The following is a 24,473-nucleotide window of genomic DNA, read 5'->3' on the forward strand; positions in this document are numbered from 1 at the left end:
AATGTGGGAAAGGGTGGTGGAGATGATGGTGAGGAGAGGCGTGTCTATCTCAGAGAACCAGTTCGGATTCATGCCGGGCGCTCAACTACAGAAGCTATTCATCTTGTACGGAGACTGGTGGAGCAGTATAGGGAGAGGAAGAGGGACCTACACATGGTATTCATCGACCTTGAAAAGGCATACGACAAAGTGCCGAGAGAGGTTCTATGGAGATGCTTGGAGGCTAGAGGTGTACATGTGGCGTACATTAGGGCAATCAAGGACATGTATGATGGGGCCAAGACCAGGGTAAGAACTATGGGAGGAGACTCAGAGCACTTCCCAGTGATGATGGGGTTACACCAGGGATAAACTCTTAGCTCATTTTTATTCTCCTTGGTGATGGATGGATTGACGCGGCAAATTCAAGGTGAGGTGCCATGGTGTATGCTATTTGCGGATGACATAGTCCTGATTGACCAGTCTCGCAGCGGGGTTAACACTAAGCTGAAGGTTTGGAGACAAACTCTGGAGTCTAAAGGGTTCAAGTTGAGTAGGACCAAGACAGAGTACTTGGAGTGCAAGTTCAGTGAGATAGTGCATGAGGTTGATGTGGAAGTAAAGCTTGGCACCCAGGTCATACAGAAGAAAGATAGTTTCAAGTATCTTGGGTCTATTATACAAGGAAATGGGGAGATTGATGATGACGTCACACACCGTATTGGTGCAGGATGGATGAAATGGAGGCTTGCCTCTGGAGTGTTGTGTGACAAGAAGGTGCCACCGAAACTTAAAGACAAGTTCTACAAAGTGGTGGTTAGACCGACTATGTTGTATGGGGCGGAGTGTTGGCCAGTCAAGAAATCTCATGTTCAGAAGATGAAAGTGGCGGAAATGAGAATGTTGCGATTGATGTGTGGGCACACTAGGAGCGATATGATTAGGAATGAATTCATCCGATATAAGGTTGGGGTAGCCTCAGTGGAAGACAAGATGCGGGAAGCGAGGCCGAGATGGTTTGGGCATGTGATGCGGAGAGATGCAAATGCCCCAGTGCGAAGGTACGAGAGGTTGGCTAGTGACGGTTTCAGAAGAGGTAGAGGTAGGCCGAAGAAGTATTGGGGGGAAGTGATTAGACAGGACATGGCGCATTTCCTGTTTACCGAGGACATGACCTTAGATAGGAGGGTATGAAGGACTCATATTAGGGTAGAAGGCTAGTAAGTAGTTGCGTTTATCCTTTCTTACGGGTAGCTATGTTACTCAATAGTTTCTTGTCTCTTGATTTCTGCAAGTATCTGTTGGTTTATAATGCCTTATTTACTTGCATTGTTTTCATTTTCATAACTGCTTTGATGTGTTTGCCCGTATCTGACCTTTCTTATACTTTATTTTGAGCCGAGGGTCTTCCGGAAACAGCCTCCCTACCTAAGGTGGGGGTAAGGTCTGCGTACACTCTACCCTCCCCAGACCCCACGTTGTGGGATTAACTGGGTATGTTGTTGTTGTTGTTGTTGTAATGTTAAACGTGCTAAATTGGATATGAAATTGAAATTTATTAATAATTGAGGGATCAAATATGCTATTAGCACTTTTTTCCTTTTCTTTCATGAATCTTTGAACAAGTGGAAAGAGATGCCTTTTCTTGTATGCAAAACCTTGTCAAGTAGTACATGCCAAGATGCAATTGTCAATTGGAATCATGAAACATTGCGTAATTGTCTAATGGCACCTTCTTTCGTACACATGTTATGTGGCTATTATTATCTCGTGTAAAATGTCAACACATTCTATAATTGGTGATATACACTTTAAACTTCATGAAACTAATTACAAAACAAGAGCTAGAAATTAATCTTACTATTCCCTCAACAAAGGGAGATCTAATATTGAATTAGTCCAGTAGCCAAAATAAGTAAAGCTTATGATTTAACTTAAATAATTTCTTTTCTTGGTAAATGGTTATATATGGTAAACAAGCTTTACCAATAACAAGAAATGAGTTCTTACTCTTTCTTCAATCAAGCACTACTGCAATTTCATGTCCTAAATCTTAGACTAATGTATCTTTTCAAAGTGAGAAAAATAGGAGGTAGCTATTGATCATTGATGAACCTAGCTAGAGACAAGAGAGGCGGAAGCAACCTATACTTGATGGTTCAACTGAACCTAATATTTTTCAAATAGAATATAAACTTGTATAAGTTGAAAACTACTAAAATTTCAACAAAATGTTAAATTCTAAACCTATAATTTTAAAAGTCTAATATGTTCAAAGTTAAGAACCTCAAAGATTGAATCCATCAAGAAACTTGAATCCGTCTCTCAATAGGGAAAATTTACAAATAACCACTTTTCAGCTCCTGTAATTAAAAAGTAGATTGTCATGGAGTTTCAAATTCAAAGGTAAAACTTCATGATGTTAGCTATTTTATCAAATACACTTACGGATGAAAAGAGACCAACAAATGCTATTTCTACTCATCATAGCGATGCTACTTTGAGTCAGAAATGAAAGAGCATATAAAAGGCAAAAAAGAAAATGATAGAAATTGATAGTAAAAGAATTACCATGGCAAGTAGCAAATTCCTAAAGCTGTGAGATTTCTCCCAATTCCTAAACTTAGCAAAATCTTCAAGTTGCTTGGAGAGGTCTTTGAGACTGATATCCATTGATCTCTCTTCAACTTCCATTTTTCATTCAAGCTACTTAGAAAGGTCTTTGAGACTAATATCCATTAATCTCTCTTGAACTCTTTCTTTTCTTTCTGGTTCCATATTGGCTAAGTAAATGTGTGATTTGTTGCCTTCAAAGAAACCAAAGGCTCTTGTCTTGGATTTTAAAGGAGAAAACTTGATCACACTGGCAAAAAGAATATTATAACCATAAAAGGGGATTAATGATAGCATAGTGATTAAGTGAGGGGAAAAAAAAGGAAGAAGCTTCTAACGAGGAAAAAATTCTTGGAGCATACTAGCCTCAAATATTGATTTTTATAATGCAAGGATTCTTTGTTTCGTCGTGAAGAATATTATATTTCAATTTTTTCTTAGTAGTTTTTTGTGAAAGGACATGAGTGCAAATTGAGCAGGTATTGAAATACCTTTTGTGCAAATTGAGCATGCAAAATTAAAACTTTTTTTGTTTTCATTGCTCACCATTAGATTGTTTAGAACTTTATTAAATTTATATATTATGGTTGTAAGGTGGCTAGTGAGTGCTTCAACCATTGAGTTTTAGCCTGTTTGATCAAGCTTATTTTTTCCAAAAGTACTTATTTTTTTAATAAGTGCTTATTTTTAAAAAAAGTGAGGTGTTCGGCCAAGCTTTTGGGAGAAAATAAGTGCTTTTGGGGAATAGCAGAATCAGTTTTCAGAAGCTAAAAAAAAATAGTTTTTGCCCAAAAACACTTTTTTGAGAAGTACTTTTGAGAAAAATACACATAAAAACACTTTTGAAAAGCTTGGTCAAACACTAATTACTTCTCAAAAGTACTTTTTAAATTAATTGGTCAAACAAAAACTACTTTTAGCCAAAAGTACTTTTTTGAAAAAAAAAATATTTTTTAAAATAAGCTATTTTTAGAAATTTGGCCAAACGGACTATTTGTATAGTGATTTGGACCATTCATTTGCTGTTAAGTCTTTTCAGTTTAAATAATAAAGGAAAAACAAACTGGCCAAATCCAATTATTGTCTTTTCAACAAGTTTCAAAGACCCATAATAGCATAGAGAAAAAAAAACCAAAAAATAAAAAACAAAGGTCCTACCGGGAGTCGAACCCAGGTCGCTGGATTCAAAGTCCAGAGTGCTAACCACTACACCATAGAACCTCAGATGCATTAGAGTTTACTCTATCATCTATTATAATATAAGAGCTAATAAAATAAAAATTGATGCTTTCTTGAACATAGCACGTTCATTTAACATTGAAAACTAAATAATGTACAGAGGAAGTAGCAGTGTTGCGACATCAAATTCATCTGAATCAAATATTTTAGACCCGAAGCACAAACATATGTGCAAAAATTCCTAAAGTTTCAATGAATAATAGGTCTGAAAACTTTCTTTCTTGAATATAGAGTTTAAATCAAAAATTTATTTTCGTATATATTAATACTTCTGGTACGTACTCCTAGGAAACTAGGAAAAATATAATTTTTGCAATAACTTAAGAAAAAGTTCTAATGTGGAAAAGGTACAAACGATCACATCAATTTACAATCATGCTAAATTTTCATTTGGCTAAATACCTAGATAGGCCCTTTAACTTGACACAATTTTTAAGTTAGACACTTTAACTTAGTTGGTGACCAGATAGACACCTCAACTTGGTAGAAATGCATCACTTAAACACACTAGTCCTACATGGCATATCACGTATTCTTTTGTTCAATGTAGGCGCGTGAGTCAAAGTTAGAGAACTGCTGAGTCAGCTCTTCTATCAACAAAAAATTTTTATAACCCAAATTTACCCTCATCTTCCTCAAATTCATCTTCACCATTGTTAAAAGAAAAGCCCTGGCGGCATAAACCTCTCTTCTCCATCTCTAAAAAGCACAACTACAACTAAAGTTCCATACTAATTCCTGTTTTTATATTATTTTTTTCACACATTCTCTTTTATCCCATGATCTTCATACTCGTTTGAAACAAAATGAAGCAAATAAAGGCCAAATTATTATTAGGAAGCTTTGACAGTTTAATAAACAGAGTCAGGTTTAAAATGTTAAAGACTCAAACTTCAGGCTTAGAAGGATTTTGTAAATTCCCTTTTTAACGTTTCAATCAAGACAATACCATTAATCTTGAAAATTTGCATTGATTTCCTACTTAGTAAAAAAAAAAATGCAGGTTCATAAAACTAGAAAAATTAGACAAAACGTAACCTCTTTACTTTTAGGCCTTCATCTATCAGTTAAAGAAAACCTATACTTGTCTCTGGGTTAAGTGAGAGTGGGACATGGGAGGTGGTAAGGGAGAAGAAAGAGAGATGAAGGGAACCATTAGAGAAGAAGAGTATAATAATTGATTGCTATAACTTACATGTGAATTTGCAGAAGCAAATAATGGAGAATTAAGGCAAAGTTTGATTGCTTCTTTTGGAACGAAGAAGAAGATCAAAGGGGGTTGTGCTGGAGATTTTTTTATTCCACGTGTCTCTATCTTATTCGTTCTTTGACACATCATCAGCAAGTGATGCACATGCACTTGGTTTTACTGACTTGTGTGTTTAAAAGATACATTTCTATCAAGTTGAGGTGTCTATCTGGTCACCAACTAAGTTAAAGTGTCTAACTTAAAAATTGTGTCAAGTTAAAGGGTCAATCTAGGTATTTAGCCTTTTCATTTTTTTTTTTAAGTACATCTGTGAGAAAAAGGTCAAAATGCCTTTTGGCTCTCTTTGTTTAATGGAATACCAAAAAACATTATCCTTTCTAATTTGGAATATTTTAACCCTACCACTTCAATTTTGACATTCTTCTTATCAACCGAAAGAAAAGATAAGGTAGTAAAAACTTCTTAAAGATTTCTCAACTTTCCTTGCATCTAATAATTTCCTTAGATAACATTGAAAATAATTTATTTATTCGATATTGGCAGAACATGTAGATTTTTACAATCGAATTCTCCCTTTTGCTTATTTTATGATAGTATATGTTTAGTGCACTGATTCTACATTCCATAATAAGCAATATAATTATAATATATATACTAATCGCTAGCACCTAGATAGAATCTTTTTGTTAGTTTCTAGTAATATATAATTATATTTATATTATACATATCAAAACCAAATCTTACTCATTTACCTTTCTTTGCCTTTCCATAAAGCACTTTTCATATCTCTTTGTGTTTTGAAGGAAGTTTTAAGAATGGTTAACTTTTCCCCAACAATTTTTTTGGATAAATATTTATACCCATCGGGTGTTAATAAACAAAATTAGATATTAGTTAATTATGATTAAGCAATAGTTAATAACAACAACAACATACTCAGTGAAATCTCATATAATGGGGTTTAGGAACGATAGAATGTACGCAAACCTTACCGTTTCCGGCAAACTCTGGGCACAAGAACAAGAAACATTAAGCAGTAGTTATGCATAAAAATTTTACCGAAGAACAAGAAACATTAAGCAGTAGTTATGCATAAAATTTTTACCTGAATTAAAAGCATCAAACTCTTCTATGTTCTCGTCTCGAATGAAATCACAATAATAAAACAGTTCTAAGGAAGAACTGAATAGTACTTGATTGATGGAAAGTTCTAACATTGTAACGAGCAATTTTTCATCATAACAGTAACTAACAAACATTATACTTCATTATCCTACCCCCTGGCCTTTACAAAAACCAGGGAGCCTGAAAAACTTGTTGGCCTTGAATATCAAGATATAATCCATCATTCTTTACATGCCATTCACATTTATTATCCCCACACCTTTGAGAATCTCTAGTATTATCAAACAGAACATATTGGCCATGTAATTTATCAGTATCCAAATCACAAGTAATATTTGCACTTTGCTTAGGGTCATCAATATTCACTGACAAACCATTCATACCTCCAGGCAAATGTATTTGAAAGGACTTCATTTTTTCTATTTCTCCTTATGAATGAAGCAATATCAGACTTTATATTTATAGCAGATAACATCTAAGATTTGCATCCGATTATGTAAAAGTAATTATGCTCCTATAAATTTCCAATTATACAAAGATTTACTTGCTCAACTATTATGGCAAAAAAAGTAATGAAATAAATGTTAAGATTCTGAGCATTTTCAACTCCTCATTGTACTTAATAATTTCGATGGATCTTTTATTTTTGGGCGAATTTCATAAAGGGACGCTTACCTTCTATTTTATTGTAATTAAAGTCACTAAATTAATTCTTTTTGTAATAAAAAATCACTTAATTTTATTTTAGTATCATGAAAGTCACTAAACTATTTCTTGTAACAAAAGAATCACTCAACTTTCACTAAAGTATCAGTTAGGAGGAAACAAACTAAATTTTTATATGATATTTAGTCAAAGTCAAATGACTTTTGGTCACAAAAAATATACTAATACTTGTTTACTGACTTGTAGTGATTTTTACAAAGTTGAATAAATATTTTGTTACAAAAAATAGTTTAGTTATGGTCTATGATAAATGAACAAATATATATTATACATAGTGATTTAGAGGATTAGGAATGAGGTTATTCGTGACAAGGTGGGAGTAGCCTCGGTGGAAGACAAGATGCGGGAAGCGAGACTGGGATGGTTTGGGCATGTGAAGAGGAGAGGTACGGATGCCCCAGTGCGGAGGTGTGAGAGGTTGGCCATGGATGGTTTCAGAAGAGATAGGGGTAGGCCGAAGAAATATTGGGGAGAGGTGATTAGACAGGACATGACGCAGTTACAGCTTAGCGAGGACATGACCTTAGATAGTGTTATATCCCGTATTTTTGAACGTCGAATTATTTGTAAGCTGAGGTGGGGCCCACACGTCAAGATTTTTTTTGGAACATGTGACAAGTTATATGAATCACATATGTAAAGTTAAACACAACTCACGAAGGACCTTTGGGCCAAATCAAAGTGGAAACCTTCCAAATGAATATTTTTAAGAAAACGTTTTCGGGTGACCTGACTTTGCGGGGAAAAAACGGTATTATAAGTTTGGAATTTGGAAAAATACCAAGAAATAAAAGTTGTAGATAATTGAACTAGATTTCCAACCATAGGTCGTGAGTTCCCAGGTGACGTCGGTACAAGGAGATATGGACGTTTTAAGGTCGAAAGGTCAGTGGGCTAGGCCCAACTCGGGGCCAACCGGGTTAGGCCCATGACCAAAAAAAAAAAAATGAGGCCCAAAAGAGAGGGGTGGCCGGCCATACATGGCCCAAGCCCACATGATTTAATTATTTTTCCACGTGACAAATAAATAAAGGGGTTCATTATATATTTTAACACATAGAACATTTAAGAAAAATTGAGAAGGAGAAAAACAAAAAGAAGATGAGCAAAAGAGAAGGCCATTCGGCCATGGAGAAAAAAAAATTGACCCTTTGAAATCTTGTCCCAAAAATTATTTTCTTGTGGTATTCCTACTAATTCAAGGGTCCTCTACAACGTGGTATAGTTATTCCGGAAGATAAGTCGCTTGTTAAGTAGATTTGGAACTTTGGACAAGTGCAGAAGTTAGGAAGAAAAGGTAAGAATTAATTTCTTTTTATGTGATATGGAGGTTTTATTTATGTTGTAGAATGTAGAAAGGAGAAGAATTCATGAAAATATGGAAGTTGCATGATGAATATATATATATATATATAGTCATGGGTATGTATGTGTGTAGAAGGATGAACTAATTTTATTTGTTATGTTAATTGTGTTGTTGAAGCCTTGTAATGGAATGGTTCAAGTTGGTATGGAAAATTGTTGAAAATGATTATAAGAAATTATGTGATTTTAATGTAGTTTTTATGTAATTATGGAAGTGAAGTCTAAATGTGAACTATTATGTTAGTTGGTGGATTTGGAGGGATGTAAGTCCATATTAGCATGAAAGGTTGGTTGTTAAGTTGTTATGGGAAGTTTTGTGATTTTATGGTAGATTTATGTAATTATGAAAATGAAATTGTTAAGGTGCAAATTTTGATTATTGTTAATGAAATTGGAGGACGAAAATATGTTATGAATATTTATGTCGAAGATTAGAGGTTTCGGATGAATTATGATTTTGGTGGAATTTTTGTATATTTTGTAAATATTTTGTAGAATAATATAAAATGCTTCCGAATTGTATTTGAATGATCTTAAATTAGTACATGAATATGAAAATGGTGATATTGATTTGAAAGTGCAAGTTGGTTTGGAAGTCGTTGCACCATTTAGAAAAGAAGACAATTTATGTTAGAATGCGTTTCAAATCGATTGTTGATGCTATTGGTATTGTTGTTGGTATGGTTGTTGATATTTTGGCCGAGTTAGAATCTCGGGGATGTTGTATGTATAGGGGAGATGCTGCCCGAATTTCTGTAGGAAAGTGTTAATTTAAGATTCAAGTCCTAAAGTCTTATAGTTAACATTTGGTAATTGCGACCAATTGTAGATTTTGGAGGAAACGGGAATTGAGTTTGGAGAGGCGCAAGGAGCGAATAAGGTATGTAAAGCTTTACCTTTCCTTCTCTTGGCATGTCTTAGATGTGATAGGTTTGGGTACGAGCCTCGGGGGCGACTCTACTCTTAGGAATCCGCGTTTAAATTTGCCCCTTTTTCATTCAGTAGAATTGAATTAAATATTTTATGAATAGTGAAAAAATTGCCTAAACACCTAGAACTTGCGCAACTAGGACCCGACTACTTTAAAACTCTCACAAGTGACGTCATGAAGTGTAACGTACGTAAATTGTGTACGCCACCTCAGTTGACCCGAGGTGGGCCCACTATTCCCGATTCATCTCCTATTGTATTATTGTCCTATTTTCGAGCGATATTAAAGGAAAAGTTTTAACTATTCTTCTAACTACTAAACGACAATTGTTTCAAATATTCCGTTGAGTCTTGTAAACTATTTTGGAACATGGGGGTATGAGATGTATTTCGGGGTTACTCTGTTCCTTAATTTCAAACTTGATTGTGATTCTTATTTATTTTCCGATATGATTGATATCTTAATTGTCAAATGACAGTACGTGTGATGAGTCCATTGAGTTTTGATATGTCTGTTTATGATTCTTATGCACCTTCTGATATAAGTATCCAGTAAATCCGATATGAGTATTCAGATATAAGTATTTTGTTACAAATATTCTGATATGGGTATTTTGATATAAGTATTTTGATATAAGTAACCTGATATGAGTATCCTCTGTAAGCCTTAATGCCCCCAACTTCTGTATACGATCTCGGATAACTTGAAAATGCCCATAGAGGTTTCTGTACTAAAACGCTCGTAACTTTCTCATACTGAGTTCGATCGACCCGAAACCTGTTTCTGAGCCTTCAGATGTCGGTAAGTGTGTGTGTGTCTCTATCGGGTCTTGATTTGTGTGCACATGGTTTCTCACGACTCTGCTCGTGTATGTCTGAGTATGTCTTTTCACTGCGTCCCGGGCCAGGTTCTGTTATCGTGCACTTCCTCTGCATTGTTCACCGCGCCCCTCGGTGGGAGAGCCGGGTTCTATTATTTGTATATGATGATATGGGGACGGCGGCCAGGATGGCATATGATTCTATTCACCGCGTCTCTCCCTAGAGGGCCGGGTTCTGTTACCGTGTCCCTCGCTAGAGGGCCGGGATCTGTTATCTGTTATCTGTATATGCATATGATGACTTATGATTTTGGCACACATGATTTGTGTTCTGAAGGCAAGAATTTTGATGTCTCGGATAAGGTACTTACCTTCTGTACTTCTGATTCTGATTATGGTTCTGTCTGTTATACTTCTGTTCTCCTGACTCCGACTATGATTCTGTTTACTGCATTTCTTGCCTTACATGCTCAGTACATATTCCGTACTGACCCCCTTTCTTTGGGGGCTGCGTTTTCATGCCGCGCAGGTACACCTAGATGATGCGAAGTCATTATAGAGGATGTTCCAGCAGAGTTGGCAAGCTCCATTTGTTCCTGGGGTGCCACCGAGTCAGAGTTTGTATGTGTGCTTCTTCTGGATTGATGTTAGAGACTTTGCAGACAGAGTCGTGGGTATAGTATATCAGTTGTGTATGCGGCTTCATCAGCCGATATGCCATTCTGTATTATGTGTTAAATTCTGTACGACCATAGATTCTGTTTGATTTGGAAAGCATCGGACATGCATATTTTGAGAGTTTATTATATATTTTATTTTTATTTGATTTACAAAATCTACCAAGATTATGTGTGTCCCAAAGGTCTGTGGGTTCGCTCGGCTTCGGATGTGGGGCCGAGTGCCCATCACACCCTAGCGGAATTTGGGTGTGATAGATAGGAGGGTTTGGAGGACCCACATTAGGGTAGAAGGCTAGTAGATAGTCTCGTTATCCTTCATTATTAGTAGGCACATTATCGCAGTAGAATTTCTTGTGCTCTGATTTCTGTTATTTCCTGTACTTTGATTATTCTATCTTATCTGTGTCGCTTTCGTTATTTGCATTTCCATATCGCTTTGAATTCCTTAGCCTATCTGACCTCTTTTTATGATTTTCATTGAGCCGAGGGTCTTTCGGAAACAGTCGTCCTACCTTGGTAGGAGTAAAGTCTGTGTACACTCTACCCTCCCCAAACCTCACGGTGTGGAATTTCACGGGGTTGTTATTGTTGTTGTTGTTGTTGACATAGTCATTTAGATGTTACAAAAAATAATTTAGTGGCTTTAGTGCATGTAATAAAATAAAAGCTAAATAACCATATCTGAAATCAACCTTTTCTTTTGTTTCAAAATTTTTAAAATATCCCCTAGCTTCTCAAATTAGTAAGTCAATCTCTTTACAGCTATTCCCGAAAATGTAAAAAGCATTTTCTCATAATATATGAGATGTTAAAAAAGGAGTATGTCCTTCCATCAAAACGAATATATTAAAAAATAATGATTATTTTGTGTTGGTGGATTTTTGGTCCTGTGAAAAGCAAAACTTGACTATAAGTTGATAATTTTTTTTTTAAAAAACTTCTTTTTGGTAGCACCAATTTGATATGTTTTGGGTGTAGACATACTTAAGCGAACTTACGGGGTCCTTAAAGCAAAAGTTTGAGGACTTTTCTTTTTAACTATAATAGTTTGTAGTCACTAATGAATTTTTGAAGGACCGTTCAAGTTATCATTGAGATTTTTAGTTCATTTCATTTTGCACCCTTAATGTGTGGTCTCGAGCTCTTTAAGGTGGAAATCGATGCATTAATGACATAATTTTGCTTTTTCTTCCTTAACCATAGGTCTCGGGTTCAAGCCCTGGGTATGAAAAATCCTTGGTAGGAGCGCTTCCCCTCTAATGGAGCCTTAAGCAGTGCGAATCCCGATATACTCGGACTCCAATGCGTATACCGGACACCATGTGAAAAATTAAAAAAAGAAAAGAAAAAGAGAAATAATAAAAAGAAGTTCCTCCTCGGGATCAACCTAAAGTATTGGAGCGGTGATCAACCTCTTCAGGTTCAGATATCAAAACATCACAAGAAAATTGCTTCATCCTGGAATGAAGGTGAACAATTTAAAGACAAATAACTCCGAGTTGTATTCATACATTCATCAAAAAATTATTATGTTTGTTAAAATAGTTTGTTATTTGAATTGGGAATTGGGTGGATCTTTCCACATCTGTGGTGAAAGACTTCTCGAAAGGGCTTATAAGTCTTGGTGCTTTTATGTATTTTGATTTGGTACACTGATCAGTTGATATTTTACCAACTTATTTCTTCTTTAATCTTAGATTTTGCTATGTTTGATTGAGAAAATAGTGCATGTAATGACATTTATTTTCATTTTACAGGTTTTATGTGATTTAAAAGTGATCGGAAAGAAATCAAGTGAAAAACAAGTCAAAAAGATGTCAAACTGAAGAAATGAGAAAAGTAACTAAAAGCGTAAAAAATGACCAGATTTGTAAATCTGAAAATTAGAGGCTTATTTTGTCATATTTTGACTTTGAAAAATTGGGGAATTATAGGGGCAATTCGTAGGAATACCCTTATTTTGGGGTGATCTTTAATTTTTGTTCATTAAATTGGTGGTCTTTAATTTTTGCCTTTCGTTAGAATCCCTTGGTTTCGGGTTCGAACACCGCTCAATCAAAATCTTAAAAAAATTTGCAAGGCAGAGTTTTGCATGCAACCCCGCTCATGCAAAACTCTGCCTTAAGCCAAAATTTTGCATGAGTCGGGCAGAGTTTCAACTTTACCTTAAGGTAGAGTTTTGAACAAACCTCTGCCTTGCGAATCTAAACCTCTGCCTTGTGAAATTTCTCTTTCTTTTTTTTACTGAACAGAGATTCGAACTTAGAACCTAGGAATATTAGACAAAGGGCAAAATTAAAGACCACCATAGAAGAAGGACATTCCGAGCAAAAAAAAAAAAAAATGGAATTATAAAGGAATAATTATGGCCCAATACCCATAAGTGATCTAGTTTACTAAAATTAGTCCAACAATCTCCTTCATACCCTAAATATCCCTTGGTTTATCTAGTTTATGCAATTTCATCCTTCAAAGACTCCATCTTCTTCGGCCCTTCAAATCACTTGGTCCATTTCTTTTCCTAGTTTTTCCGATTCGTCTTCCTCTTGTTTTCTCCTTTAAATCCACTGCCACTTACCAGACTTGTTTTTTCTTCCACTTCCGGGTAAAAACAGTAGCAAAGGGGCGGGTTCAATACAACTAAATGTTGGATCTGTTGGATTAGAGGAATTCAATGCTTGGGTTTTGCAAAGTGGTTTCATGTGTATACAAAATATATACATTATATATACAAAGTATATTAATGTAAATATGTAGCTATACTTTGCATACACTATAATTTGAGTTGGTATCATGTGTTTATACAAAGCATATACATTATGTATACAAAGTATATTATATATATATATGTATGTCTATACAGTACATATACATTATCTATGCACCGATGATACGGTAGGGGGCTAGAATGATATAGTGGGTTAGATTGGCTGCAAACTGGATGTGTGAGAGGTATATATAGGTTATTTTCCCAATTATAAAAGGAAGACTCAGGGAAATCATTATTATCTTTGGCCATATTTTCAAGCTTTGGAAGCTAGGGTTCATCAACAACATCATTAAAGGTGAATATTGGAGCACTTTAATGAGAAATATTCTAACCCTTTCTTCAATTTTTTGTCATGTATTGACTATTTAAGTGTGTAGTTTTTTATTCTCTCAATTGAGTGTTGTTTATGAGAATATTTATTATCAAGTGTTGAATTAAATCTCTCATTTTGCTTATGTATTGAACGATTTTTATTTCGAATTAATGAAGTGGTCTTTGTTTCTTTAATTAATATGGTTCTTTAATGTTTCTTAAGGAATTAGCTAACCCTAAGGCTCGCCCATTGAGCTCGGAAGAGGAAAGTTGAGGTTGGAAAAGATTAATTAACAAGAATTTGGGGCTTTAAACCTCATCTAATAACTTGAGATAGAAATAGAAAAGTTAACTTGAGATTCAATTGATTGTGCTCAATATCACACTCTAACGCTTGAAAAAGCTTAGAGTGAAATTCATTGATTTGGTTGAAAGTGCAACACAAGAAGTTTAAGATAGACAAATATCAGGAGTTTAAACCTTATTACAAATCAAAGAGAACAAATTGACCATGTACCCCTTTTGATTTTTGAGCTGCCAAACCACAAGTAGCATTTGCAGGTTGCTTTGGGTCATTGAAATTCACTGGAAAAGAGTCTTTACTTCCTTGTGGAATTGGTGAAGTTCCAGCATCAAAACCTTCAAGTATACAGTGAGTTGATAAAGTATATGCTAGGGGTGTACATGGACCGGGTTGGTTCGGATTTTTTACAAACCAAACCAAACCATTTGTGTCGGGTTATTAAATCTATAAACCAAACCAAACCAATAAAAGTCGGGTTTTTCGATATCAAATTTTCTCGGGTTTTTCGGGTTTTTTTAGTTTTTTCGGGTTTCTCGGGTTTTTTGGGTTTTTTCGGGTTTCTCGGGTTTTTCATAGTATCTAATGAAAAGCAGAGAGCAGTGCTTCTTAAAAAGAGTTCTAGCACAAAATATCAACATATAAGATGGAGGAAAAACACTGTTTGAAGTTTTAACTTTATAATATAACTAAAATGTCAAATGGCCATAAAATGTCAGATGTAGCAAAAACAAAAATCCAAATCAGTGCAATATACTACAGCAACTGAAAGGAATCACTGCAGCTTGAAGATTGGACAAAAATCCAAATCACTGCAGCTTGAAGATTGGGCAAAAATCCAAATCACTCCTCCAATCTGTAAAATTTGACAATTGAAGAGATCAGAAAGGAAGCATGTGCATTGCCTAATAATGAAGTGTAATTCAGTGAAGAAAACTTAATCTAGAAAAGATACTAAGGCAAACAAGAAAAGATCTAAATTGAGCACTAAATCTGTAGTCAACCTCCAATGTCCTTTTGCTAGTAAGCCCTTAAACAGAAGTAAACAAACAGCTAAATTCTAAACTATAGGTCATGATAAACTTTTTCTTAAAGTTCAAAATCCAATTTAAAGTCCAACATATGATCCAGAAACTGTAATTGTTTAGTTCTTTACATTTCTATGCCAATTCTAAAACAAGATAAATCATTTATATTTCGTACAAATTTCTGATGCCAGGAAAATCAAGCAGTGCAAACCTCTTGGATTTCTGCACTTATACCTGCAGAAAACAATATCAGTAAAACCAGCAGAGAAAACAATTGCACCATCTAGAAAACAATATCAGTAAAACACAGTAGAGAAATAAGTGTGCAGAAAACAATATCAGTAAAACTAGCAGAGAAAAAAATTGCACCAGCTAGAAAACAATATCAGTAAAACACAGCAGAGAAATAAGTGCAAAAATCCAAGAGGTTTGCAGCTGCAGAGTACAGGGGTGACAAATTATTGATATACACGAAATATACACTGTGTAATTAACATACCAATTCTCACACAGATAGTGCATCGTGAACGAAACTGGCTAATCAATGCTCAAAGGTGAGTCTCCATACTCTGCAAGAAAAAAGAATAAATTAATAAGTAAAAGAAAACTGGCTAATCAATGCTATATGTCCATGATTTTTTTCTCCATTCATAAAAGAAAACCAACAGCTCTTTGAGAAATAAGTAAAAGAAACCATATATGCATTTAGGCATAGATTCCAAATATTTTTTGCTTCTGCTACTACTGCAGGCCTGTAGCTGATTTTCTCAAATATCCACTTTTTAAACAAAAGAGGGATCTGAATAGATTGGGGATGCTACATGAATTATGTAGTTAGTAAAAGCCAAATCTAGGCACCCCCCCCCCCCCTCCCCGGGCTCCAAATATAGGGTTCTAATTAATTGCACACAAGAAGCTCATAATTAAGTAAACATCACTAATCTCACTCCATTCAGATAAATTAATAAATTAACATCTTTGCACTAAAAAACTGAATTGAGTTTCTGTTTGTTACATTAACTAATGAAACTCATGACCACTTTAGCATAATTAATAGACAGAAGATGCGACCCTCTCCAAGTCTCCATGTAAGGCTCGAGTGCAAATGGTCTTAAAATCAAAAATGTTTCTGTTGTCGATTAACACGTCAAGGGTTCAATCCCTGCTAAGTTCAAACCAATAAAATAAGTACTAGTCAAGAGGGTTACCGTGTAAAGTTGAGTCTTGTAGTAGGGTTGCTGATTTGAGAGGAAAGCAAAAGAGGGATTCAGATCTGATTTTGGGAGAAGGGTTGTGTACTTGTGTAGCCGAATTGGGGATTGGGGATTTTGGACTTCTGATGTGTTCATTTCCTTAGACTTCTAGTGTGTTCATTTCCTTATGGGCTTTTTTTTTTTGTATATTATTTAGATGGGCTTCTTAAGTCCAAATCTAAATGTAAGAAATAAAACAAAAATTATAAAAAATTTTAAGAAAATATTTATAAATTACATTTTAATAAATATTTTTATGTATAACATAATTTAAAAGTAGTATATCTATAATCGGGTTGGTTTGGGTTCGAGTTGACTTTTTTTAGTTAAAACCAAACCAACCCTATAATGATCGGGTTTTTTTTCCGAACACCAAACCTAACCGAACCAAATCACTAGTTGGGTTTTTTTTTCCGGTTTGATTCGGTTTGTTGGTTTGGTGCGGTTTATCGGTTTGCCTGTACAACCCTAGTACCTGCCAATTCATTGTTGATTAATTCAGTAAACTGTATAGAATGAACCAAAGAACATGAATAATATGTAGTCAAAAGAAGGAAAAATATGGACAAATTTAATTGTGAAGACTTCATTTTTTTCTCCTCCTTGTTTTTTTCTTTTTTGCTAGGATATGGCCTATATGAGTAAAGCATCCGTCTTTATATAGAACTATAATATAAAACTTAGGTGAACAAAATCTACAGTTGCATGCTAATATTTAAGTATAAATATGTTCCCTTTAATTAATTTCCATTTATGCAAAGATTAAGACGATTCTTGCATGCTCAACTATTATGGGAAAATAATAATGGAGTAAATGTTATTTAAGATTCTTCCTCCTAGTTTTTTTCATTTTAACTTGTCAATCTCTTTATAGCTATTCTCAATTATTCAAGAAAAAGGTTTTTTTAAAAAAAAAACTCATTATATGGGATGTTCAAAAGAATTTCCTTTTGTTCCATCATAAAACTAATATCTCCTCAAATTCAAATTTAAGTGATACTCTTTCGTTTTGTCTTTTTCAAAAAAAAAATGTTAGTTTTTCATATTTAGAAATAATTTAATTTTAAATTTTTTATTTTACCATTAATGAAATGATTTATAGCCACATTACAAATATATGGAAACTACTGGAGACAGCAATGTGAAAGCAATACTTTTTTTTTTCGAAAATGTAAGGTTAAGCAATATGAAGTGATTCTTAACCACTGGCTAAGATACTACTTGGTTGTACAAAAACAGTAATGGGCCACAACCTTATCATGCAGCACATATGCCCCGGGGACAACAACAAATGACTCCAAGATGTGACATCTCGGGTTGTAGTTTATGAAGCTCAGGCAATCTCATTCATATCATATTTTTTTTTTAGTTAAGCCACCTCAGTGGTGGGGGGGGGTTAGGCAGACCCCTACCAGTTCATTTCATTTGCAATAAGAGTACAAGAGGGGCAAGATAGTCCTTTCCTCTGTGTGGGATAATGAGAATAAATAATTCATCCTTGAACAAAATGTGCCCTATGCTATTGTTACAGCTTTGAGGACTGCCTATATAGAAGTACATTCATATCAAGATGCAACAACAATATACCCAGTATAGAGTGTACGCAGACCTTATCTCTACCTTGAAAGTTAGAGAGGCTATTTCTAAAAGACTCCGGCTCAAGATACACCGTCCAAAAGCTTAAAGCATACAAAATGATGTTGTTGGCGAATCTGTCCCCTGATAAGAGAACAATTTCACTTAAAGTTGTATCTGCTTTATGCACAAATTTAATAAGACGTACACATAGAGAGACTTATAATACTTTGTGTGAGAAGCACAGACTTCATCTCCCTTATATTTCCACAGCAATAAGAGCACAATTACCGACACACTTCCACCTAAGCCAGTGACTCAGAAAATTGAATGAGCTGATCAGCGAAGTAACCAATAACTATTATACCCTCTGTCCCAATTTATATGACACACTTTTTTTTTTAATCAGTCCAAAAAAAACGATACATTTTCTTATTTGACAACAATTTAACTTTAAACTTTACTTTTTACGCTTAACGAGATGATCTATAGCCACACAAATGTCTTTGGCTCTTTTTAGACCACAAGATTCAAAAGTCTTCCTTTATCAAGTCCCGTGTCCAGTCAAACTACATCATATAAATTGGGACAGATGGAGTAATTAGCATTCGAAAACATATACTAAAAGTCTAAGATTTTGCAGGCCAAAAAGTGTCAATAGAACACCAGAATGTACCTTTTATAAGGTTCTGTCCAGCACGCTGCATGGACTGTGATGGCTCTACCAAGCGTGCATGGACTGTGATGGCTCTACCAAATTAATTCTATTCAATGACCATGGCCTGTGCCACACTTCTCTAACTGCCCTGCATGACCACACAATTCAACAACTTATCGAATGGAAGGGTCTAACAGAAATTAACACATACGTTGGATAATTAACCAACAGAAATCAATTAAACAACAAAATAGTAATCTTCTTACCAAAATGTAGAACCAGTCACAGCCCCAAAATCCAACACCTTCTGCGTACCTAAAGGACAATCACTCACTTTTAGCAACCAATATCTACATTCATGTTTCAAAACCCAAATTTCGAACAACTCTGAAACATAGAACATCACAGGAATGCTAAAAGACATTTCAATGGGATGTAATATTTCTTTACCTCACTAAGGACTCTATAAAGAGCAGAATAGACAGCAGGCATACGGGACACCACGTAGGCAAGTGTTTCATCCTACCTATACTTGAGGCCAATGTCACCATAGGCGCTTTTGATTTTCCACCGCTGCGAACATTCAACAGACTTGAGAGGATCTTCAAAAAGCTCCTTGGATATTGTGGAGGTTGGAAGCATCAAATTCACTTCCTTTATTTGGCTGAATGATTCTGATAACCTCAACACTTTTCTCTTCATATGTCCAACCAAAACACAAAACTTTAGAGCGAGATCAAATAGAATTGCAGCAATCAGTCAACCAAGTATCAAATGCTCCTTTAGCATCCTTACGCACCGATATACAGACGATTGCAAACCTAGCCTTCCTGTCTCCTCAGACATACAAAATCACAAAGAACAGATAGTTCATCTCAAAAGAAAAAAGGACCAATATTTGAAGCATATGAAAAAGGGTTAATGTAAAAACAAGAGAAGGTACTTGGAAATCTTTTGAATATGACAAAGTAGGCTGCTAAAGTGAAGGAAGCATATAAATGTTACTAATAGCCTTTTTATTTGTTTATATCATGTACCCCTTATTTGGGGGGCAGGGAGGGCAAAACGTTGCAACAAACATGGTGTTCATTGGCACTGGAACTAAAGTCCCTATCAAGCCTCTACTTTTTTGCACATATTCTTTGCATGCTTCAATATGATCACCACAATAAAATCAAAACAGTGGAACTCTAGAGAAAAAAAAAATCCGAGCTTTTAGCTATACCAAGCTCTAAAACGTAAAGCAAAGAACTTGACTAATAAATAAGGCAAGCTCATTTTCACAAATTAACTCCTTTTTGCCCAAAGATACTGGGAAAAATCAGTTTCAAGATAATAAATGGAAAAGAATGTGCGTCTGGTAGGAAGTATTAGAGAAAACAATACATGTATTAGCTTTGATCCCTTATTTGGTAGTGATTTTTAACCTATGTATAATTAATACCCCTATTAAGTAGTATACATAGCAAATCATGATATTACCAATACACAGGTTATTAAAAACATGGATAAGCATGATTAGAGACAGAAGTTTCCTTAATAGACCAAACCAAACAGTGGATAAAAAATAATCCGCATTACTAATACGACTTATTTAGTACTATCCTTATACACTCTAAACAAACGACCCCTAAGGGCATTATCCACAGAGTTTGTAAGCTAGCAGAGATGAGAAAACAACTAATTTTTCAATTTATCAGAAAAAGTATCCAACTTATACATGCTTGAAGGATTATCTATGCCAAAAGGTGATATTTTGAGTATGAGATGTACTACTTTCTATGTCCCAATTTATGTGATACAATTCAGATTTCGAAAGTCAAACTTCGGAATACTATTGACTAGGGGTGTACAAAGTAAACCGACAAACCGCACAAAACCGATAAATCGAGTCAAACCGAAAAAAAAAACCCGACTAATGGTTTGGTTTGACTTGGTTTGGTGTTGGAAAAAAAAACCCGACCATAATTGGTTTGGTTTGGTTTTAACTAAAAAAAGTCAAACCGAACCAAACCAACCCGACATTACATGTATTCAATTTTTAAAACATTTTATACATAAAAATATTTATTTGTAAAGTAATTTATAAATATTTTTTAAATTTTTTCGTAATTTTTTATCTATTATCATATTATTCAAGCTTGAACTTAGAATTTTGAATGTCAATAAGTTTTATATCCTATGGATGTTAGTAACTCAAATAAAGTCTAAACCAAAACCAACTCAATACTAATCCTAACAAAAGAAATTCAATTTACCACTAGGAATGACAATAATGTTGGATATCTATTCTTTAGCTTTGCATAATTGATTTACAGAGTAAAAATACATAACTTAAGTTTTTTTCTTTGTCATGTAAGTAATACTTATTTTAGCATGACTTAGTATTTTTAGATTATGGTCATTTTCTTTTATGACTTGTTAATTAGCAATATTTATTTTAACCGATTATATTAGCTTTTATTGAATATTTTAATACAATGTCATCACTCTTCTCACATTTTGTCTTATTTTCTTAAGAAACACCTTAATTATATAATTGTATCTTACTAGGACTAAAGAAATATTTGAAGTAAAAGTTATATGTTTTGTATCAAGACTATTCCGAAAAAAACCCTGAAAAACCCGAGAAAACCAAACAACCCAAAAAATCTGAGAAAACCGAACAACCCGAGAAAACCCGAGATTGAAAAACCCGAATTTTATTGGTTTGGTTTGGTGTATAAATTTTAAAACCCGACGCAATTGGTTTGGTTTGGTGTTTAAAAAATTCGAACCAACCCGGTCCATGTACACCCCTACTATTGACCTCATTTCTGGTGTCGTTTTGACGGTTATGAAGGGATAAATTGGGGTGTATAAGGTTTTAGTTAATAAGAGAGAGAAATGGTAATAAAGAACAAGAGAATAAAATTAGTGGGATATTAATTGTACCGTTTTTATAAGTATGCCCAAAAAAGTAATAATAATATCTGCCAGTATTTTTGATGAATTTTAAAAATTATGCTAATTAAGTACGTAAATCTATAACCTTGACTCATAACGTAAATTTCTCTTAAATGCTTTCCTTTGTACTAAATTTCTAAATAATAAATTACTCTACTGATTAAAAGAGAAACTTTAGGAAGGGTTGTAGTTATCGACCTATAGAAAAGAAAAAGAGAAAGAAAGGCTATTACTATGCTGTTGAAACTTTTATATTGCATCCATCAAAAAGAGAAACACAAAAATCAAACTTAGCTTTTAGTATGTCACCCTAATTAAAGGAAACCAATATTGGATAAGCAAGCAAACTACCTGTTTAAAATCTCTAACATTCTTGGCCATTCAGCAAGTTTGAAATGCACATCCAGGATGTCATTCGTTCTCGGGAAGAATTGCCTAGTCTTTCCCAGTTTTTTGCAAACGGAGGTCACTTTACCCATTGCAAGGGAATCCACATTTGATATCCTTACGATGGTTGTTCTTGGTGGATCGATTCTCAAGATTGATAGTCTCTCTCCAAGCACGATCAATGAATGCTTCTCAATAGCAATTTCTTTGCCCTCTACTGTCTGGCAGAAGAAGGTTTTAAACGTAAATAACTGTAATTGCTAGCACTACAAATCCACTTCGTCAATAAAAACCTCAACTAGTCAACCTACAAGATCGGATGAACTCAAAAGAGGGAAACAAGCAAATTACCTCAAACTCCACATAAGCAACGGAGCTTGACGAACCAAAGAAAATTCCAGTTATGTTGCTTTTGCAAAAGGATAGAGCTTCTTTAATATCATGAAAGGACACATTGTTGTTCAATTTTTTTATCATAAATGTCCTTGAAGGATGCTTCACTAATGAGGCGGGAACTTCTGGACAACCAATTAAATTAGGTATGCACATCCTCTCTCTCCCTTTCTGAGGAGAAGTGGCCTCCAAAGCTACCATATTCTTAATCATCATATCAGTTTTTTTAAGAGCCTTTTGCCTTCCTTCTTCTGACTGCAAAAGCCAAAAAAATGGTAAATGGAAACTAAACATGAAAATGGCTGTTCACATCATTAGTCTACACTTCCACCATTTTTTTTTTTTCAAAATAGAGACATTCTTTTTTGAGTAAAAATGGAATTCTACATCTATATTTGAATAGACACGACTTAAGAAAGTCGAGAACACAGGCCTGAAGCAAAATGGTCAAAGACTGGAGTACTGAAAATATACCTCAAAATAAACGTGTGCAACTTTAAAATTAGTTGATTTGACACTTGGAAACACAACCTTCGTAACAGCCCCACAACCCTTGAAAACTTTAGAGACATCACTTTCTTTAGCTGTAACATTCACGAACTTTATAGTCATTTTGTTTTCATCTGATAACTTTTCAGATAAAGAGGCACTCTCACCCTTGTTCAGTTCACCTTTTTCCATCAAACATGCAATCTCTTGGTTACTGTTTTCCTTCTTTCCAATCACATCCTCAGATGAAGTCTTTCTTTTTTTCCTGTCAAGTGTCTGCTTATCAGTTTGAGCTTGGATACTGCTATTTGCACTTCTTTCCCTATCTCTGTCAACAACCATTTCCTCAGGCCTAACAACAGATGGCTTCTGAGGAGGCAGCTCCTTAATACAATCTATTAAGCTCTTTATGTCGCCACTCTTTCCAAAAATATTATGAGAAGTTCCATTAAGGGGCTCAAACTCTCTAGGTACAGATTTTTCACTCTTTGGGTCGACAATCTGATCTGTTGCTCGATGATCAGCTTCCACGTGACAAGAATTATTGGAGACTGATGCAATTTCATCCATTTCGGACTTAGAAAGTGAGATCGGAATAGAGGTGTCTTCGGCCGGATGGTGTTCATTTGCAGAGAGTACTGATTTTTTCACAAGAACATCCCGCCATTTGTTGGTTGCTTCACTCGGTAAGAAACTATTAAAATGTGTAACCTGCTTGAGATTCGATGTCCCATTCTTCTCAAAAATTGAAATAATGTCTGATATTACTTCCTTCTTTTGCATTTTGTCATTCTTGGCCTCCAACTCTGGTTCGTTATTTCTTTTTTCCTGAGAAACATCTACTAAGCTGGAAACCCTCTCTGAGTCACAAGATGAATCAAATTTTGACAGGATATCTTCACCAGAACTGATTTGTACACTTGATGATACTTCCTCAACTAGCAATTGTTCTCTCTCTTTCTCAACTAACTCTGAACGATGGAAACCGTTAATCAGTTGAACACCGTCATTGGAACTGGCTTTTCCGCAGATAGATGATACACCAGAAGATATGCCATTGGAATTGTCAGAGCTCCCTTCACATTCTTTTGAAGAGACATTTAGCAATTCTTCAGGGCCAGCTGAATTTGAAGTTTTGTTCATATTAACAACCTCAAAAGCTTTACTCTCGTCCGTATTAGCTACAGATGTCTTTTCTGAATGAATTGTAATCTTAAGATTACTCATACTTCCACTACCATGACTATCAGCAGATACAACATTATCGGAACCCTTAAGATCAGAAGTGGAAGTTAATTCATGAGTGCTACTGCTATTCTGCTCCATAAGATTTCCAAAAATCTTCTTTTTAGTTATTTGAAGAATGGCTACCAAATTATTCCACGGACCTACTTCCTTCTGGACATGTGCTTCTCTAGGAAAGACCCTTTCATTTTCAGTCATATGTCTATAACAACAATGAAGAGAGATATGTTTCAAAACACATGAGATATGAGGATAAACTTGTTTCAGAAATAAAAGTTTATTCATTGTAAATAAATGAAAAAAACCAGATACACACCGACTCAAACACACAAAATACCTTAAGACTTTTGCAAGCTGAAGCAACTACATTATCAAAAACAGAGAGGAAAATGAAGAAATAAGAAAAGAAGCACCCTTTAATTTAGAAA

The 24,473-nt window shown here is 34.8% G+C and overlaps 1 protein-coding gene, 1 long non-coding RNA gene and 1 other non-coding gene across 3 annotated transcripts; all 3 read right to left on the reverse strand.

Moving 5' to 3' along the window:
• Positions 1–3,741: 3,741 nt before the first annotated feature.
• On the reverse strand, positions 3,742–3,813 carry TRNAQ-UUG (transfer RNA glutamine (anticodon UUG)). Its single transcript has one exon. It is a non-coding gene; the product is annotated as a tRNA-Gln (tRNA).
• A 10,921-nt stretch (positions 3,814–14,734) lies between these two features.
• Positions 14,735–16,473, reverse strand: LOC132610051 (uncharacterized). Its single transcript, XR_009570997.1, has 3 exons — positions 16,308–16,473; positions 15,599–15,668; positions 14,735–14,927 (listed from the first exon to the last, which is right to left on the reverse strand). It is a non-coding gene; the product is annotated as an uncharacterized LOC132610051 (long non-coding RNA).
• Positions 16,474–21,878: 5,405 nt separating this feature from the next.
• LOC132611614 (uncharacterized) lies at positions 21,879–24,243 on the reverse strand. Its single transcript, XM_060326019.1, has 3 exons — positions 22,786–24,243; positions 22,270–22,566; positions 21,879–22,139 (listed from the first exon to the last, which is right to left on the reverse strand). The coding sequence occupies exons 1-3, from the start codon at positions 24,241–24,243 to the stop codon at positions 21,879–21,881; spliced, it is 2,016 nt and encodes a 671-aa protein (XP_060182002.1).
• Positions 24,244–24,473: the final 230 nt, after the last annotated feature.

The sequence above is a fragment of the Lycium barbarum genome, chromosome 9 (genome assembly GCF_019175385.1).
Source record: "Lycium barbarum isolate Lr01 chromosome 9, ASM1917538v2, whole genome shotgun sequence".
Classification (NCBI taxonomy): domain Eukaryota; kingdom Viridiplantae; phylum Streptophyta; class Magnoliopsida; order Solanales; family Solanaceae; genus Lycium; species Lycium barbarum.

Coding starts and splice junctions, on each gene's coding strand:
- LOC132611614 (XM_060326019.1), bottom strand. CDS start 24,243: ATGACTGAAAATGAAAGGGTCTTTCCTAGAGAAGCACATGTCCAGAAG. Junction 22,567..22,785: donor TTGCACACGTTTATTTTGAG/GTATATTTTCAG, acceptor TGGCTTTTGCAG/TCAGAAGAAGGAAGGCAAAA. Junction 22,140..22,269: donor TTGCTTATGTGGAGTTTGAG/GTAATTTGCTTG, acceptor TTCTTCTGCCAG/ACAGTAGAGGGCAAAGAAAT.